This window comes from Arachis ipaensis, chromosome B4 (assembly GCF_059453495.1).
Source record: "Arachis ipaensis isolate K30076 ecotype BB chromosome B4, ASM5945349v1, whole genome shotgun sequence".
Lineage (NCBI taxonomy): Eukaryota > Viridiplantae > Streptophyta > Magnoliopsida > Fabales > Fabaceae > Arachis > Arachis ipaensis.
Window position 1 is genome coordinate 137194312 of NC_142439.1, and position 21064 is coordinate 137215375.

General features: G+C 30.3%; 2 protein-coding genes across 2 annotated transcripts; one reads left to right on the forward strand and one right to left on the reverse strand.

Moving 5' to 3' along the window:
* The first annotated feature begins 1838 nt into the window (after positions 1–1838).
* Positions 1839–4362, forward strand: LOC107635103 (WRKY transcription factor 22). Its single transcript, XM_016338475.3, has 3 exons — positions 1839–2491; positions 2626–2736; positions 3245–4362. The coding sequence occupies exons 1-3, from the start codon at positions 2004–2006 to the stop codon at positions 3780–3782; spliced, it is 1137 nt and encodes a 378-aa protein (XP_016193961.1). The 5' UTR covers positions 1839–2003; the 3' UTR covers positions 3783–4362.
* A 13029-nt stretch (positions 4363–17391) lies between these two features.
* Positions 17392–20019, reverse strand: LOC148569389 (uncharacterized). The gene is made up of 4 exons (XM_088485019.1): positions 18207–20019; positions 17903–18107; positions 17652–17818; positions 17392–17540 (listed from the first exon to the last, which is right to left on the reverse strand). Exons 1-4 carry the CDS (start codon positions 20017–20019, stop codon positions 17392–17394), a joined length of 2334 nt encoding a protein of 777 aa, XP_088341145.1.
* Positions 20020–21064: the final 1045 nt, after the last annotated feature.

The following is a 21064-nucleotide window of genomic DNA, read 5'->3' on the forward strand; positions in this document are numbered from 1 at the left end:
GGTATATTGCATATAAATATCTTTTTTTAAATAAAGAACTGCTCTTAAAAAAAATATTTTTTAAAAATAAGCATTTTTAACAAACTTCAAACTAAGATAAATTTAATAGATTTAATACTTGAAAAAATGATCAATTAACTACATCACATACTTAATTTGTTAAAAATAAAGTTTGACCTCTCCTGATTTATATCATTTCTAATTCTCTTTTAATCAATTATATAAAAAGTAATTATAAAAATAACTATTAAAATAAGCTTAATCTAATTTTTTTCCCCAAACATGCATTACTTATCATTCAAATAAATAAATATTTGACTTCTTAAATAGTTTCCATAAAAGTAATTAAAAATACAAGAAATATGTTGAAAAATAAAATTCTTGTTTGCACATTTGGAAGAATTTTTAAAAAATAAAAAATTCAAAAGATGTTCACTTTTCCCAAATCACAATCTCCATTTTCCACCACCACAAAAACAGCCTCGTATGGTGTAATACAAATCCATCCAGCACCAACCATACATGGCATTAATTAAATTATTATTTATAATTATTTTATGCATCTTTTTCTGTCGGCATTACTCCTCAAAGAGCTAACCCCCTCATAAAGTGCGTGTGGACTTTTTCTCACTCTCCATAAAATCTGTACCCCTTTGACATTTTCATAAGTCAACCCCGCCAAATCACCAAACACTCTCTTCCAATGTCGTGTGAACATCACAAGGGTAACAGAACAAAAATAAAATAAAGAAAAGAAGCCCCACAAACAAAACAAAGCGATAAGCATAGAGATGCCAAAAATGCCAACCACTATCACAAAATTATTATAAAAAAGCCACTTTACTTTTTTTTCTTTCTTAGCATAATATGTTAAGAGGTTTTTATACAAGAGAATATGACTCTCATTTTATCATTAAAAGCGTTAATCTTATTCTATAATATTTAAGACACAAAAAATTTTACAATAATAATTTAGTATATTATCTTTAAAATGTTTCTCCTGTCCCCTCTCATTAAAGACAAAAGAAGGTTTTTTCCCATATTAAATCATTTATAATATTAAAGTTGTTATCTAATTATTTCATTTTTCTTTTGGTGTAAAATTTGAGAATTTTGTATTAAAAAATATGTTACAAAAAGCAATCATATAAATTTTTAAATAATTCAAGAATATAATTAACAATATATAAAAAAATTCAATCATCAAATTAATTATTATATAAAATATATATCTATATAAAAAATATAATAACTAATTTTTTATACATAAATAATATTTTATATAATTAAACAAATAAAATCTATTATTTCTTAATTAAATGTTGATAAATATTAAGATAAATTTTAATTTTTTTAATCAATTAAAATTGGTCAAATAATGACATTATTCTTCTATTTAAATAAATATTAAATTTAAATTTTGTTTTATGTATATAATGATTTAGAGGAATATTAAGAGATCAGCAATTTTTGTGATTTATAATCATTAAATAATTATCAATGATAATTTTAATAGTGTGAGATTGATATAAAATTTTATTTAATGACTCATTTTTTTTGTTGATTATATATTTATCAGAATTCGAAAAAATTACTAATTTCTAGACTTTTTAACTAACGAGAGATACTTAAATAAAGTTTAGATCGTGCGTTGAAGATCAAAATTTTAATTAAAAATTTATCATTGATAAATAAATTGTTGGATATATAAGGCGAGACATTGTTAAACTAGATTAAATAATATTAAATGATGTAATTAGATAAAGACGACTTTGCATATTTTGATTTTCTCTCTCTGTTTCTATATATACATGTCAATTCCACTGAGCTGCATCTTATCATCTCTCTTAGCCAAAAGTCAGCGCCTTCTTTTGTCTCTCTCTTCTCTCTCTCTCTCTCTCTCTCTGAAGAAAAGAGAAAAAAAAAGTTTTTGCAGCAAACAGAGAGAAGCACGCAGAAGAGACAGCATCTTCAGAAATTGCAGACGCCTTTGTCTCTCTCAAATGGAGATGGAGCTTGATTGGGATCTCCATGCGGTGGTTCGAGGCTGCTCCACCCTCACCTCTTCATCTTCATCTTCTTCTTCATCTTCTTCCTCATCCTCTTCTGGTTTCGGTTACTTTCACTCTCAAGCTTCTCCTTCTTCTGTCCTTGACACTGAAGACCAACAACAACAACAACAAGGAATTACCAACAATGTTATGTCCTTTTCTGCTGCTTCATATTCATACCCCTTTGGACCAAGGACCGCCATTGAAGAGTTGCATGAGCTTTGCAAGCCTTTCTTTACAAAATCACTCCCTCAACAACAACAACAACAACAACAATCATTGCAAGCCTCTTCTCCTTTGTCTTCATTCTCTGTAGCACCACCACCACCACCACCACCACCAAAACCTGTTCATGCACAAGAGAAGCAACAGAGAAGCAACACCAACAAGCATCCTCACCCTGGTGGTGATTCTGTCAACACCCCAAGATCTAAAAGAAGGTAAAAAATTGAGCTTGGGTCTTATCATTTTGTCCCACAAAAGAAAAATTTGATCTTGAATTGACCCATGTTAGAAAAATCTTGTCTTTATTTTTTCCTTTGGTCTGAAAATGCATGTCTTTTGTTCTTCACAGGAAGAACCAGCTCAAGAGAGTTTGTCAGGTACCAGTTGAGAATCTCTCATCAGACATATGGGCATGGAGGAAATATGGACAGAAACCCATAAAGGGGTCACCATATCCAAGGTATGAGAGGCACCCTTCTAGGTTTTTTTCACTTGCAATTTTCTTAAAGAACTAATTAAGGGTATGCTTTGGTTCATGGTTTGTTAATTGTGGTTAGATGTATAGAAAAAAGTTGACTTGTTTTTCTTCCGATTATGCTTAAACTATGATTTGATCTTGCAATTGAAAGTTTGAAACTTTCACCTTTCAAGCATATTTCTGTAAGAACTAATTAAGAGTGTGTTTTGTTTTTTGGTTTGGTAATTATGGTTAGATTCATAAGAAAAGTAGCCTTTTTTACACTCCAATTATGCTCAAATTATGATCTTGTAAACTAAAGATTATGCTGAGAATTATTGCATGCAACTTTACCAAATGATATTAAGATGAATTGAAAGTTTGAAACTTGTACCTTTTTATACCATAAGTTTGAGCATCTAAAATGAAATCCAAATATTATGACCTTCAAATTCTTCAAATTAAAGTGTTAAGGCCTAATAGAATTTCCGTTTGTTCTGTGATTTTGCAGGGGATACTATAGATGTAGCAGCTCAAAGGGATGTTTGGCAAGGAAACAAGTTGAAAGGAACAGAACGGATCCAACAATGTTCATAGTAACCTACACAGCAGAACACAACCACCCTGCTCCAACTCACAGGAACTCCCTTGCCGGATCGACGCGCCAAAAGCCGTTGACACCTCAGGCAGCTGCGGCCACCACCACCAACGGTGGAGAATCCGATGAGAAGGCCTTGACACCAACGAAATCGGCTTCGCCTGATATCTCAGTTGCGGAAGAAGAGGCTTTACCACAACATTGTGAAAAGTCATCAGTGAGCAGAGAAGAGAAGGAAGAGGATTTGGCTGATGATGATGATGATGAGTTTGGTTTATCTGATATGGTGATACCTGATGATTTCTTTGATAGTTTTGATGAACTGAAAGAGATCACTGGTATTGATGATGATGGAATTAGAGGAGATAATTTCTTTGTTGATCCCTTTTCAGCCATTGCTATGCCTTCTTGGGTTGCCAATAGTGCTGCCACTGCTGCTGGTGGTAGCTGATTCATTTGGCCAAAAGTTTTAAACAATTGATGATTAATGTTGCATTGTTGTTTATGTGATTTTGAGGAATCATAGAAGATTGCAATTGATGCAAATGTGGTCGATATCGCAACAACAATACCGAAGGTTTTATATTGCGATTGCATTTCTGCGATTTTGAACAACAGTAAAAGTTGTCCAAAATCGCAAAAAATATGCAGTCGCAATACGAAATGGCTGAGGGCATGAGGAAATTAGAAACTCTATCACAATTCACAAGTGACCATTGTTTTCATGCTTTTTCATTTGTAGAGAATAGGAAATGGAACATTTTGGAGGAATCTTTAGTTCTTTACTAACAATGCCTTGTGAAGGAAACTTTAGGTGTAGTAGTAACCAAGTTAGGTTTAAGCATGTTTATATAATTTTGTTAATCTTGTTAAAAAAATTAATGATTATTTAGGGATTCATAGTTTGCATACCTAGCACTCTCATTGTAAAATCAATTTACTTTTCAAACAACTTGTGTAATTGCATGCATGGCCCATGTGTTTGCTTTTGAGTTCATTGGATTCAACAATAGTTGTGATAAATTAGCAAAGCACTTTGCATTGACTTTTTTTACATTGTCAATGATGATTTAATATGAATATCATTATTATATTATGTGTGTGAATGTGACATATGGGTTACATGGTGGTTGCTTGTTGGTATTTATTCTACTAATTATCCTGTGTGAGACCACCAATAATAACGGTGGAGTCTCTTACTTTTGGGTACACAAACACAAAGATTGATGTAATCAAGGAATTAGATTCCATGAAGCATATGCTCTTTTATTTATAAATTGGTAAGAAGCATAGTATTTCACGTTAGCTTGAAGTTAACATGTTAACTCACACTAATTACTTTATGCCATATGCTTGGCTCAAATCAAACAAACAAACAAATAGAAGTGAATCCCATTATGTATATAGTGGAAATAGTCAATTTGCCATACATGTGTCTACATTCATATTGGAACTTTGGAAGGGGAAAAGAAAAGTCAAAAGATGTCTAGAGAAGTGCATATAGCGTGTTATCCTTCCCACTATGATAATAAATTACCTTATTTATCTTAAAAAGAGTCTTGCTAATGTGTTTTAAAAACATATTTCAAGTATATAGTAAAAGAAAATTCACTCAAACTCATTAAAAAGATTTTTTTTATATGTTTTTAATGTATTGAATGTATAATTTTTTTTTAAATTATACTTATATTCTTATAATATTTCTTTTAAGACACAAGTTAACTAAGGGCTGGTTTAGTAAAATTTTAACTTTTTAAAAGTAGTTTATCAAAAGTATTTTTTAAAAGATAATTTTTTAAAAGTTATAATATTTATGTTTGGTAAATCAAATTGAAAATGAAGGTCTAGTAGTTAGCTCATTAGTTTGTTTAAGCAATGTTAGAGATTCGAATCTCGTCTTGTGCATGTAACAACCTGTTGGCCAGCCGCAAATCCTTAAATAGAGCTTCAGTCCTTGGTCTGTCAAGTTGGGAGATACCGTGAAAAACAAAAAAAATGGAAATGACTTACAATAAAAGGAGTTACTCAAATGAAGATGTCAAAAACATCTTTTTATGAAGATACTTTGTATAAAAGTGTGATTATTTATTTGATCATATTTTAAATAAAAACAACACTTTTATAACATATCAAAATCGAACCCTGCAATTCGTCATCCAATAGTCAAATTATTGGAGTATCTACCTTCAATAAATATAAGTAACATTAATTGTATTTGTATTTGGTAAAACAATTTTTAAAATTTAAAAACACCATAATAAGTGTAAATATAAGAAAAAATTTTGACATTTAATAATATATGAGATTATACAAAAATTCTAATTTTAATAAATATAAATTAACTTTAAAAAATAGATTTGGATCCTCTAAATTTTAGATTTTACTTTAGAGGATAAAGTGTGATCTCTTACCATTTATTTCATAGATGGGACCAAGAAAAAACATGAGAGAGAAAACATTCAAAAATGAGAGATCATACTTTACCATATCAAGTAAAAATTCAAAATTTAGAGAATCCAAATTTTAAAAAAAATACTTCTTTAAATACTTTTTAAATCATCTCTAACTTTTAAAAAATATAAACACAAGCACATAACTTTTTTTTATTTATGAAATACAAAATAAGGTCACAAATATATCTCGAAAAAAATTTAATAAACCAGGCCTAAATCCATCTTAAAATTACATAATATTCCACATGCATACATCTCTTAGTTTGTTATGTAATTATATACTAATCTTCTTAAAAGATAGGTTGATATTATTTTTTTAAAAGATGTTGTAATACAAATCTATTGAGTGTAACAATACAAAAAAAACGGAAAAAGTTTAGCATATATTTTTATTATTATAAAATAATTGTGTAATATCACTTAATTTTATGAGAAATCAGTATAATTTTTTTTTAAAAAATAGAAAAAGGTTCATTTTATAGAATTGGAAGCAAAGGGATTTGACTTATGAGTTAGTCGAATTTGATGATGTAGTTAAAGCAAGAATGTTTTAGTATGACCAAAAAAAAAAACAGCAAGAATGTTTTAGGAGCCTTGTTAAGGGAAAAAAGGTGATTTAAGACGCTAAAATCTCTCTTAAAGAAAACCTTTTGCGAATTTTTATTATATACTTACTAGCGGCTCAACATGCACGAGTTCAGCCGCTTTTCTATTATTTTGAAGAATTTAATTTTATTCTTAAAATATATTATTCGTTCTTTAAATTTATTAGATTATATTTGTTAAATTTTAAGTTTAACGTGATCTTATTTATATCATATTTTAGTGTTGATATTAATATATCATTTATTCTTTAAATTTGTCAAATAAATACTTTTTTCATCATTTTAAAATTAACATAACCTTATTTGTTTTATATTCTGTTGAGGGTAAAACTACTATAGAAAACCTTTAAAATGCTAAATTATAAAATCACACAATAAAAATATATGTATATTATCAGAAAAAGATATAGTTCCAGAAATAACGACAAAAATATTATCCTAATTTAAAAAGAGTATATATTTATAAATATCTATAAACCCAAATGCATGTTAGTTATTTACAAAAGATTAATTTTTTTTAAATATCATGGATATTTATGTTTGTCTTCTTCTTTTTTAAGTGGTAGGCCAAAATATGATTCTGAATCTGAAGAGACATGCATTTTCCTACAAATAATGGAAGGATAGAAGAAATGAATATGCTTATTTTTTTCGTTTTAAAATATCAAACTATAATAGTATTACTGAAAAAATAGGAGAATACAAAGATTGTGTACCTAGAAAAAATCCGTCTTAATTCATTATACATCTCCTTGTCAATAACTTCTTGCATCTTGAAAAACTGTCAGATTTTGTTTATCATAAAAATAACCGTATAAAACGCTTCAGGTTTATTCAATTAAATTGATTGCTTATTATAGAGAAGAATTTAATTAAAACCTGTAGAATTGTGACATCTTGTTTTGCATTGAACTTTCTGAAAGGACAAAAGAAATGACATTAATCCTTGTTTATCATTGACAAAATGTAAATTAAATGAAATTACATCTTTTTTTGTTAGGAATTTTTTTTAATAATAATTACCTGCAATGATATTGTTTTGGTTCGAAATGAGTTAGTTGTGTTCTTCTAAGTTCATGGCTGAAAAAAAAGAGTTAAAGTTTTAACATAGTTGGTATATAGGACGAAATAGACGGAAATATTTATTATGTAACAAAAGTTTATTGCATTACCTTTTATTTTTTTGTTCCAATATTTCTCTTTTTACCCTCTTCCATAGTTGAGTTTTGTCTGCTTTAACTGTACCTCCCCAACCAATAGAATAAATTTTGATTGGATGAACCTGTGTCAATTGCACGTTTGATCAGTAACACTAAAACAAAAATATGTATCATCGGTGTAGTTGTCACTGTCATTAATTATGTAATCCTTACTTTATTTCGGTACCTATATTTTTAAAGAGCAATATATAAAATAAGCATAATTAAACTCATAAGAGAAGAATTAGTTATCATAATATTATATTAGTTAATTTTGATTGCAAGAAATAAAATATCGATAACTTTAATTATTTTAGAATTGATCTAGATTTCTTTATTATAATATAAATAGTTTGTTCTATGCTTCTATTATATTTTTTTATAGTACTTTTTCTCAAAGGTTTGAATTTCGTCCATTAATGCGTGAGATATTTTAACTTATTTTGTTAATTTATTACCTTAAATTGATGATATGATGAGTATTTCATCAATTAAGACAATTAAGAATACAAAGATATGATTAAAGAATATTTAATTTGTTATATTGTAATGTATTCTTGTTTTTTTGTGTTTATGTTGATAATAAAATGAATTATTCTTTATAAAATAAAAGGAACTAATCTTTATTTATGTAGGGCTATTTTTATCACAGAAAATAAAAAATAATAACTCTTGTAATTTTTTAACCATTATGTATAGTTTATTATATATTAGTATATATTTGATTAATGAGTACACTTTTATATGAAATTTTTATTAAAAAAAAATATTGGACATAAAAAATATGTAAATCATGTGTTGTAGATTTAATTATTCCAATGACTTTAGTTAATAATGATTTATGTTTCTTTATAATTTAAATACTATTGTCCATTGGAATAACTATTAATAAAACAATTATATTTTATATACTATCAGTCATTGTCCTATAATAATATATTGATCACTTATATACTATTGTATTATAGACTATTATGTATGAAACATACTAATAAAAAATAATAAATTACTAATATTTTGTTCACGTAATTTTATTTATATATTATTATTATGATTATAGTATAACGTTATTTATATTAATTATTTATATTTAATAATTTTTAAAAAATATCATGAAAAATTAAAGATAAAAATATAATTAATAAATTTAATTTTAAAATATTATGTATCTGGAGGACGTAGTGTCAGTTTTCTTTATTATAAGTGGTTTAATTTTTAAATTCTGTTAAACCCATTTTTTAATAAAAAAGAAGCAGAATCAAAGGAATTGGATACTAAAAAAAGAATTGGATACTAAATCTGTGCATCTCGATTATATGTTGGTATTTATTGATGACATAATTTTATTATTATTATTATTATTATTATTATTATTATTATTATTATTATTATTATTATTATAACGTTATCTATATTAATTATTGAAATTTTAATAAATTTTAAAAAATATCATAAAAATTTAAAGATAAAAATATAATTAATAAATTTAATTTCAGAATGTCATTTATCCTAAGTACGTAGTATGTGTTTCCTTTATTAGAAGTGGTTCAATTTTTAAATTTTGTTCGTAGGTAAGTTCATTTTTTAATAAAAAAAAGATAAAAAAAATAAATGAGAACATGTATTCACCCATTATATATTGGTATAGATAGATAGCTTTTGTTATTTTAAATAGCTGTTATATTTGTACGTAAGTGAGATATATCCTAATTTTATTTTTGATTTTTTAGAATTATATATCATTACCAATTGAGAATACAAAAAGTTAAAAAAAATTAAATATAAGTGTTGTTAAGAATTTTAATGTTGCATTGATTTATTAATTTAATATATAAATTTTATTTTTTATTATAAAATTATTATCAAAAACTTTAATATAAAAATACTTTTTGTCGTTAATCTTACATGACATCATTTTTTTTATTTTTTTAATACAAATATATAAAAATTATATATTACGTTATATATTATATATTGGACGACGGGAATGAAATATATTAAAGAAATATTATTATTAGTTACTGACCATTAATTTCTGAAAAAAAAATTTTATAGATGAATGATGTCTAAAAAATTTGGAATGTTAACTTTTAACTTCATATACGATTAATATATTGTTTGATTAAGAAAGATACTGCTTGGATGGTAAACCATGTATAGTAATATTAATTTAATTAATTTTGTTACAAAATATTAATGATAAAATAGTAACCAATTATGTTATTTTTATTTCTGTACCTGTGGCAGTTCTATTGCCATGCGCTTCCATTCCTGCATTTTTAAAAAGTAAAATATAATTATTAAGAACGAATTCAATTTATAACAAAGAAATTTAAATGATGTTATCGTGTTACCCGTAACAGATTGATGATAAGTGGTAGCTCTAGCCATTTGTCTAATTGTAGTCAATCTGGCTATCCCTATATTTGTAGTTAATCGGGCACCTCCACCAGTGTTTGGCATTGAAGTTGTATCAGTTGACATGGCAACTTAGTTTTCCTTGTCGAATCATCTCCCGATAACTTGCACGTCTTCTAGCCAGGTATTGTTGTCTCTGTTCTTCGGTCATGTTCTGTCTTCTTTGCCTAGCATAATCTGTCCAACTGGGTCGACGTTGACGTGGCTGTGGATTTCGTGAAGTTTCCATTTTTATTTGTCAGAAAAATAGGAATAATATGCAGAGGAAAAACGTTTGTGAGAGCACGATTGAAAGGGAAAGAGTCTCTTAAGAGTTGAAAGTGAATTAGTTTTTAAAGCGAGTACGTAGTAGTAGCAGTTTTTTATAGTTTTAAAATATATCGTGGGTTGATGGGAATCAGTTTGACATTCTATCGTGGAGTAAATTCTTTCCTTGATAAAAAATAAGAAATATGGAGAACGTAGTAAGAGTTTTTTTATATATTGAATCGTGTCTAAATAAAAAAATAAGCAGGGATAAAATAGTAAGAAAAAATTGTGTACCAAATTTTTTTATTCCCATTATACGTTGGTATAGTCCATTTTATATATTGTATCAATGAGTACACTTTTATTTGTAATTTTTGTTTAAAAAATAAATGTTAGACATAGAAAATATGTAAATCATGTGTTGTAGATTTAATTATTTCGATACTTTAAATACTATTGTCCCAGTGAAATAACTATTAATAAAATAAATATATTTTATTAATTATCAGTTATTGAACTATAATGATATATATTGATCACTTATATACTATTGTATTATGGACTATTATGTATAAAAAGTACTTATTAAAAAATTGTAAATAAAAAATCATAAATAATTAATTTTTTGTTGACGTAATTTATTTATTTATATTATTATTATGATTGTAGTATAATGTTATTTATATTAATTATTTATTTTTTAATAATTTTTAATAATTTTCATGAATAATTATTATAGATAAAAATACATTTAATAAATTTAATTTTAAAATTTTATGTCTTTTGAGTACGTGGTGTCAGTTTCATCTATTAGAAATAGTTCAGTTTGACAGGTTTGTCATGAGTCAACTCATTTTGGTTTAAAAAAGAAACAGGGGCAAAATAGGAAGAAAGATTTGAATACTAAACTTTCATATCCCCATTATATATTGGTATAGATGATTGTAGTATAATGTTATTTATATTAATTATTTATTTTTTAATAATTTTTAATAATTTTCATGAATAATTATTATAGATAAAAATACATTTAATAAATTTAATTTCAAAATTTTATGTCTTTTGAGTATGTGGTGTCAGTTTCATCTATTAGAAATAGTTCAGTTTGACAGGTTTGTCATGAGTCAAATCATTTTGGTTTAAAAAAGAAACAGGGACAAAATAGGAAGAAAAATTTAGATACCAAACTTCCATATCCCATTATATATTGGTATAGATATACCAGAAACTTTAACGTGGTTAAAACAGAATTGAAATAGTATAAATTCGTTTATTTTTATAACCATAATATAAAACCAGAATAATATAGTTACCTTCTAGAAATCAATATGGAATTCCATTTCACTAGATAATCCAACATTGCAACCACGTGGGTATGGCAGCTATCAAATAGTCCTTTAATAAGATATTAAAAGTTCGATTTTATTTTGAATTAAAAAAATTTTACGGTCAGTTTTATGATAAATACAAATAATAAAAATAAACAAAGAATAGACATTACTTCTTGAATCAAAATACAGAGATTAGACACAAAAACTAATTTCGATCGATATAGTAGAGGACGAGATGAAAAAGGTTTTTTATGCTAATATATATACTCAATAGGTCTTTAAAAATTTTTCATCAAACATTTTAGTTTCAAAAAAAATTATTACGTTGAGATTCTTAAATTTTATAAAAACAAGATATATAAATTTTTATCTTAGACGGATTAATTTTATTTGGAGAAATGGATCTCAAAAAATGTGACAAAAAGACCTATATATCTTATTTTTATTCATGGACTTCAACGTAATAATTTTTTTTAGAATGAAAACATTCGATCCAAAATTCGTTAGGAATGTGACACGGTAATTATCCTAAACCTTACCTCATGCCATAAAACAAAGGTTAATCAAAGATTACGACAATTCTAAGACTTATATAATAATATATATAGAAAGAAATAGTAATTCTAGAAGCCTGATGAAGGAAATAAGCTCAAAAATAGAGTTACAAAAGCGCGAAACGTTCACTCGAAGCTACAAACTTAAGGTACAAGATATAGATATAAGATAATAAAACATATGTATATATAAGAATATAATAATCATAAGATACTAGTCTCAACCCGTGGAGTTTAGGCCGACTAGTTATAAAGTGACATACAGAATTTTAAAAGTTAAAACAGCTTATACAATATCTCTCTCAATGTTGACTTCTAAGGCAAATAAAATACAAAAGTGGGAGTATTAAAAAAAAAGTAATCAAAAGACTCCAAAATGGGATAAAAATCCTCCGCTCTGCCACCATCACGTAACTCATCGAGGTGGGTTACGACCTGCATCTGAAAAGCACAACAACATATGGTATGAAAACCGAAGGTTCTCAGTATGGTAACAGTGCTCAATATATAAGATGTAAGGTTCCGGAATGCCGAAGGCAATCCTAGAACTTCACACCAAACATATATCCAAGCTTAGCAAAATAAATAACTTAAACCATAAACAATAGACAAGGTTATCTAAACTTAGGGATTTTCTAACTAATACTAATCACACTGCTGTATCTTACAGCCTTCGCTAACCTACCCTCCACGCAATCCCATCGCCACCGCCTACTTGACATCCTCAGCACCAGATAAACACAAGTATATGCAAACAAGTAATACATAGGTAATATTCATGTATAGCAAGTAGACATATTATACATTTAGGTAAACTACAAGTAATCAAAGCAAACGAGCACATAAGAGATGCAAATGATGAATGCCTGTTCTATTGGCTGTGATATCACATGTCCGTTATAGTGCCAAACCCGCCACAAAATCCGGTCGGCAACTCCCGGATTAATCTCTCTGTTGCGCATACTCAGGAGGAATAATTCCGACGGATGAGTGCCTACCTTCTCCTTTTAGAGGGAAACGTTCCGAGGGAGAGTGCCCTACCACCTTCCTCTGGATGCCACATGATTCCGTGGGTTAGTTCCCTACCACCTTGCAACCAGAGAGAAATGTGAGTGAAAAGTCCTGCTTTAACACTCACATTTGAACGTAGGCGGGAGACTGCCACAACCCCTACGACAGAAAACAATGCATGTCACAATCACTTACTCAATCTCAGAGATCACTGCTCATAGCACAAGTCTGTTTATACTCCTCTCATAAACCATAATCAATATCTCAAGTTCATCATCAAATTCACAACTCCACAATTTCATCATACTAATCGTCTTTACAGTACTCTACCACTTCACTCAACTAATCCACCCTCAGTACTCCAGAATCATACGGCTCCGCCCTCTAAACTTTTTACCTGAAATTATCTAGTTAATTTGCTTATGATATTCTCTATGCTTCAAAGCCTAAAAATAAGTTAAGACACCCTAGATAAACTTTACGAAAACTCACAAGCTTGCGGAAAAGGTAAAACAGTTAAAAATAAGGTTTTCTTAAAAAAAAAAGGACAGTGTGCATACGCACACAAGGTAAAATTTTCCATTTTGTATCTATGCATGGATGCATGGATACGTGCGAACGCCCTCGACAGAAGGCACTTCCCAGCATGTGCGTATGCATGATGTTTTGCGTACGCACAACTTGCAAATTTCACAGAGTATGAGTGCGCACCAGAGTGTGCGAACGCTCTCAACCGTAGGCATATCCTTGTGTGTGCGTGCGCACCAGAGTGTGTGTACGCACGTTTTCAAAAATTATACAGTGTGTGTGTGCGCACAAGGGTGTGTGTACGCACAAGTGAAAACATGGCTCCTGCTCAGAGCACGCGCACAACAATGTGCGTGCGCACACAAACCAGAATTCATAATTTCTGCAACATTATAGAAATAAGATTTTTGACACCAACTTCCAACGATCATATCTTTTTCTACAAAATTTCGATTTCCACGAAATCTATATCGTTTTAAAACTCTTTGAATCATCTTTAATTTGATATAAAATATAATCAATTTCAAAAACTGTAGTTCAAGATATGATCCGGCAAAGTTGACCTAAAATCAATTTTTACCAAAGACACTAAAAACTCAAATTTACCAAAACTCTCAATTCAAAACCAAACTGCTCACAATCCAAATAACACCAAAACAACACAAAAGTCCATACCATTCATTCCTCAAACTCAACCATCAATAACATCCCAATTACACTATTCCACACTATCAAAATTCTTATTCATAAATATTTAAATTCAACCTAAATCACGTCAAAACTCCTATATTCCATCATTATTCAACTATACAACATCCAACTTTTAATATCCTAACTTATCAACTCCTTCAACACTTATCATTAACAATACTCATAGTCACCATCAATCAAAATCAACACCAATACCCATCAAGTTATCCTCCTAATCGTACTCCCCCACATACAACTCACTCAACCTTCATCATAATTCATAAACCACACATTCCAGAAACTCCATATCATCATTATCATCATCAAACATATAATCACATCCAATAAATCATACAACCACTTCATTCAATCCTATCTTAAAGGTCACTAGCCTAAGTTTACGAAACATTACATATTACATAAAGGAAACTGAAACTATACCTTAGCCGATTTCCACACAACTCAAAACACCAAGTTCAAACTCAAAACTCCAAAACTATCAAACTCACTCCAACAAACACCAAACCTCAATCTAACATCATATAACATACAAAACATCAAACCTAGGATTCAAAAAATAACTAAACATAAGATTTTAGTGAAACCTTAGCTTATCCATCGGTATTAGGGGCAAAATCCAATAATACTCCAATGCTAGATCACCATAAACAACCAAAAACACAAATAAACTAAAAAATCCAAAGCCATTTTTGAGTTTTGGACTAGGACAGAAAACTGGTACTAGAGAGTTTTTTACCAGCAATGCCTAGTTAAAAACAAAGAGCTCGACGAGAGTTTTGTGTGGTAACAAACGACTCGTCAATCGGAGTTTCGGATCAAAAGTTATGGAGTTTTGAAGGAGGAGGTGAATAGTTAAATCCCAATCACCCATTTTCCCTCTTCTCACCGCCCCTTTCTTTTTTGTTTCTGAACAATGAGGCCAAATAGTCTCATAACTCACTTATATATGTTGGGCTTGGACCCAATTTGGGCCTGATTCAACCCTTTAGCGTTTTAGGTCCGTTTGGTCTAACTTTAGGTCCGTTTGGTCTAACTTTAGGCCAAAATCTTTAAGATAAGCGCCCGATTTTACATTCTAAATTATTTTTGTCCTTTAAAAAAATTAAATCAATTTTTAAAATTTTATTTTTCTCAAAACACGGTACCAGACAGACTAGAATCGGTACTGCCGCCTTAAGCACCGGTACACATTTTTACAAAAATCTTTCGCAAAAATTACATTTTCCAACTCAGAAAAATTCATTGAATTCAAATTTCACCTTTTTAGTTTTAAAATATCATTTCTATGTTTTCGAATCTATTCCGAAAAGTTAAAGTTATTATTTTATTAAAGCGATTTTTACGTGAAAACTCCAATTCTTACAAGGACCCTATTTAAGTATATACTCAATAACAAATTTGTTTATTTTTTTGTAATTTCTTAAAAAAAAAAAATATTTATCTTTATTTTCTAAAAAAGATAAGAATATGATCCAAATGCAACTAGCCAAACTATACAGATGGAGCACGTAGGTGGGTAAGATAGAGTTTGGGCCATGTGCTTAAGTCCAAACTACATATATTTTTGTGTTATGGGCCCAAGCTGTGGACTATGTTGGGCTGTCTCCCCTAAATCATTATTACTCAAATTCTGATGTTTTGGATCCAAATTTATTTTTGAAAATCATTATCCCCTTATTTTTGTAGCATCTCTCTTACTGGATCAATTGATAAATGGAGCTCGTACATAAGACGAATTGACTTGTCAAACCAAGAAAAAATAAATAAAAAGGTTGATAAAATATAACAAAATTAATTCTTTTTTAATCAAAGTAATAAAATTTATATATGATAAAAATTATAAATCCAATAATAATTAATTTTTTATTTATCATTTTGTAATTTTTCTTGCTTTAAAACAATATTTTTTAAGAGATTTGGAGTATGAATATTATTGTTTTAATTAATAATGTTTATTATATTATTTTTAAATTATTTATATAAAATATTTTGTTAAATAAATAATAAAATAATAATTTGCTATAATTTTATAGGAGGAAAGTGATAATATTAAATTTGGGAAGACAAAATCACCTTTTTTATTATATATACAAAAAATGTAAATATAACAACAATTATTACCGTGATAAACGATTTATATAATTTCTGATGAACAAAAAAAAAAAATAGTGATAGTAGAATGAAATATTCGTGCATGTGAGCTCAAAATATTATCTGCTTTTATCATTGTTCACATTTGCTTCAATAATATGTTGTTAACTCATGTATCACTATGCCAATGAGTAATAGCTCAAATAACATATTTAATTAAGAGGTTGCGGATTTGAGTCTCCTATCTTTTCAAATTTTTGCCAATGAGTTATAGCTCAAATGGCATAGACTCTCCATACTCAATTAAGAGGTCGCGGGTTAACAATTCAAATGGAATAGTCTCCCCATACTCAATTAAGAGGTTGCGGGTTCGAGTCTCCTATCTTTACTTAAAAAAAAAAAAAACTCATGTATCACTACTATTATTTTGTATTTTCATATATATAAAGAAGTATGAATATAACAACAATCGTTATCGTCTAAAATAAACTGCCAAAATATCTTCTTCTGATGACTAAAGAAAAAATAGTGATCGTAAAATGAAATATACGTACATATGATCTCAAATATTATCCGCTTTCGTCATCGTTCACACTCGTCTCAACCATAGTTGTAAGAACCGGACCGGTAATCGAACCGGTCAGGTTACTGGTTCACTGGTTTATTGGTTCAACCGATAAACTGCTGGTTGAACCGATAAAACCGGTTTCACATAAAAAAAAATATAAAATACTAAAAATAGTCATAAAATTAATAAATTCAAAATACATATCGTTAGTTCTTCACCAACATTTTAAAAACAAACAAGTTTCAAAGTCTAAATATAACTAATACTAAGATAAACATGAAAGTAGTTAATACTAGTACATTAGTATCTTAATTAAACACAATATGGATAACAATTCATAAACTAAATCCAATGAGTGATTTCAAAGTCGGCAAGTTGCTCTTCATCTGACAAATGTGGAGCTACATCCTGATTGGTTTCATTTTGATTTGCATTTTCCACAGAATTATTAGCTCCATCTTCATCCCGATCATCTTCTAAATCCAATTGATCTAGCATTATAGATAATGTTTCACAAATCAAGATAAAAAATAATATAAAACATGTTATAAGGCATACAAAAATCATAGTTGATCAAAATTCATAAATAAATAAAAGCATACCTAAATCATCTAAAGGTGATTGAAGAGACATATTTGCAAGATCATTTCGTAAAGCATCAATTTCTTCAGGAGTTAAAAATGGTGGTGAATCTTCCAGTATCAATTCCGAATGATCCTCAAATGCATCAAGACAAATTGGATCATAAACTTGGTTTCTCATTTGGTTCCTATGTTATCAATATATTTCGTTACTCATGTGATGATTAAGATTTTAAAATAATGCTTTCAACTTAAAACAATAAAAAAAGTACCTTTGTTGTAACCTTAAGTTGTAATGAACATAAACAAGATCATTAAGTTTTTGATGCTCTAACCGATTCCTCTTCTTTGAGTGAATGTGTTCAAAAATACTCCAGTTACGCTCACAACCTGAAGAGCTACAAGTCTGGCTTAAAACACGAATAGCCAACTTTTGCAAATTTGGGGCTCCACAACCATAAGATTCCCACCATTGATCTTAACATAAAAAAACAGATAAATAATTTATCACAATCATAATATCACATAATTAATACATCACAATAGTAAAAGACCAAATTTATGAAGAAATTTCACCTGGCATAACAGTGGTTCGTTCACGTATTGCAGAGGGTCTTCCAAAATCTTTCTCAGCATTCTTAAAGATCCTCTTCTCACTTGTCAGCTTAGAATTCAGTACAGGATCATCATAAGCATATTTCTCAATGACATCCAACAAGCCAGAAATCGTTTCTTTGTGCTTTTCAAATTCTCCAGCATTAAATCGAAAAGCTGGATTTAACCAATAACCAGCGGCATGAAGATTTTTCTTAAGTTGTGCATCCCAACGGGTATCCAAAATCTTCAAATAAGGATCAACAACCTTCTTTCTTTTCTGAAACCTCTTCACCATTTCTTCTCTAGCCTTATAAATAGCTTGATAAAGAAAACCCATGGCAGGTCTGTCTTCACTATCCACAATACGTAAAACACGAACAAGTGGCTCAGTAAGCTTAACAATATCAGTGCATTGACTCCAAAATTTAGAATCCAAGACTTGATCCACGAATTTCTTAGCTTTGGCTTCTTTGGGGTAAGCCGAGCTTGTAAATTCTCTAGAAGTCACCATAGCTCTCAAAGGATCCTTTTGAGCTAAAATACTTTGCAAAGCAATGAAATTAGTAGCAAACCGAGTTGGAGCTGGACGAAGTATTTCCCGCCCACCTGTAAACTTTCTCATCAAGAACAGTGGATAGCAATGATTATAGATATACTTAGTGATCAGTGAAGCTTGTGACACAGTTTGACTCACTTCTTGCAACTTCCCAATATCTTGAAACATCAGATTAACACAATGAGCTGCACAAGGGGACCAATATAATTTAGGAAACTCAGCCTCCAACAACCTTCCCGCAGCAACATAGTTTGCAGCATTGTCCGTTACAATATGCACAACATTCTCAGGACCAACAAACAATACAACATCCCTAAACAACTTAAACAAATTTTCAGCAGTTTTTGAGATATTAGAAGCATCAACCGACTTTAGAAAAACAGTTCCTTTAGGACAATAAACTAAAAAATTAATCAAAGTACGCCTACAACGATCAGTCCATCCATCGGCCATAATAGTGCATCCAGTTTGCTTCCAAATCTCACGATAACCATCAATCATTTTCCTCACATCCTCAACTAATTTACTCAACAAATACCCACGGACTCTTGGATAACTTGGCCCTTTATACCCTGCACCCATGCTTGCAATAGCATCAATCATTGGCTGATAGTAAGCTGAATTAACCGCATTAAATGGAACAGAGGCATCCACCATCCATTTCGCAATAGCAATATCACACTTCTCCACAATTTCTTTGCTTTGAAGAACGCTTTTGATAGTTGGTTGAGCTCCGGGTGTTGTTGCCGGTGGAAAATAGGATTGTAAACCTTTGCTTTGTTTTCCTTTTCTAGAGTTAGGTGTTGGAACCCTAGATTTTTGTTGTTGTTGCATCTCATTACGTTCGATCTCGTCAAATTCTCTTTCAACATCATCACAAGCATTATAACTTTCGGCATATTGTTCTTGAGTTTTTCTTTTCTTGCTTCGAAGCTCTTCAATACTTTCATGGAATTGGTGTCTCACTGCAGCTGGCACCTTTCGACAAGACTCAAAATCTCCTCCTTTTCCAGCCAAATGAAGCTTAAACCGATGAATTCCTCCACCCCTAATAAGCTTCTCACAATATATGCATAGCAGAATTGTTTTTCCAGACTCCACAACTTGTTTACAATGACCCCATGCAGGATCGTTTTTTGCTCTATTATTGTTTTTTTGGGTTCCGATTGATGCATCAGCAGTTGATCCTTGTTCTTGCGAAGATGGTGTTTCTGATGGTGTATTCGCAGCAGACATTCTAAAAGAATATGGAGTAGCAAAACCGCAAAATTATAAAACAATAACAATCCTAAATTAGTAAATTCCCTAGTTCCTATTCCCTATTCACCAAGACAGCAACCTTAAATGCTTAAATAGTTAAATTCCCTATTCAGCAAGACAAACATATTCATATTTCATAGATTCAAATCAAGCATATAATTCAACAGTTTCATATTTCCAGTACAAATCAACAAAACAAGTAAACAACAAATTTACAACTTACAAGTCAGCAAGGATATTCAGCTTAACAATTTCAATAAGCATATTCAACAATTTCATATTTCAATCTTTCAACAAGGATATTCAGCTTAACAATTTCAACAAGCATATTCATATTCATAACAGCAAGTCAGCAAGAAGTGTAGAAACAAAGTAAGTTTTTCACAGAACAGAGCGGGTGTAATGCATTTTTCACAGAACAACCATTAAACTTCTAGTGCAGATCAGAGCAGAAGCAGACTGCAGATTACAGAACTGGTCAACTGGAGCTTACCTGTTTCACAGAGTCACAGAGCAGAAGGGCGAGGCAACGGCGAGTTCGACCGGAAAAGCAACGGCGACTGGGCGAGGGCGACGGCGCTGGAACGGCGAGTTCGACTGGGCGAGGGCGACGGCGCTGGAACGGCGAGTTCGACTGGGCGAGGGCGACGGCGCTGGAACGGCGAGTTCGACTGGGCGAGGGCGACAGCGATGGAACGGCGACTTCGACTGGGCGGCAACGGCGACTTCGCGGCAACGGCGAGTTCGCGGGTGGCGCCGTCGCGGGTCTGTATCTGTCTGTCCTGTTCCTACTCCCTTGGTTGAGTTGGTTACTTCAGAGTTCAGACCGGCGCTCGGCGGTGAGACGAAGAGGATGACGGCGGCGGCTGGGGGCTGGGGGCTGGGTGAGTGAGGTGAGGGACTGAGGGGGGCTTAGGCGCCGTTAGGGTTGGGGCCTTGGGGGGAAAAGGGGAAAGTGAAAACTGAAAACTGGGGTGGGGGTTTAGGCGCCGTAGGACTTTTCTTTTTTTTTTTTTTTTTT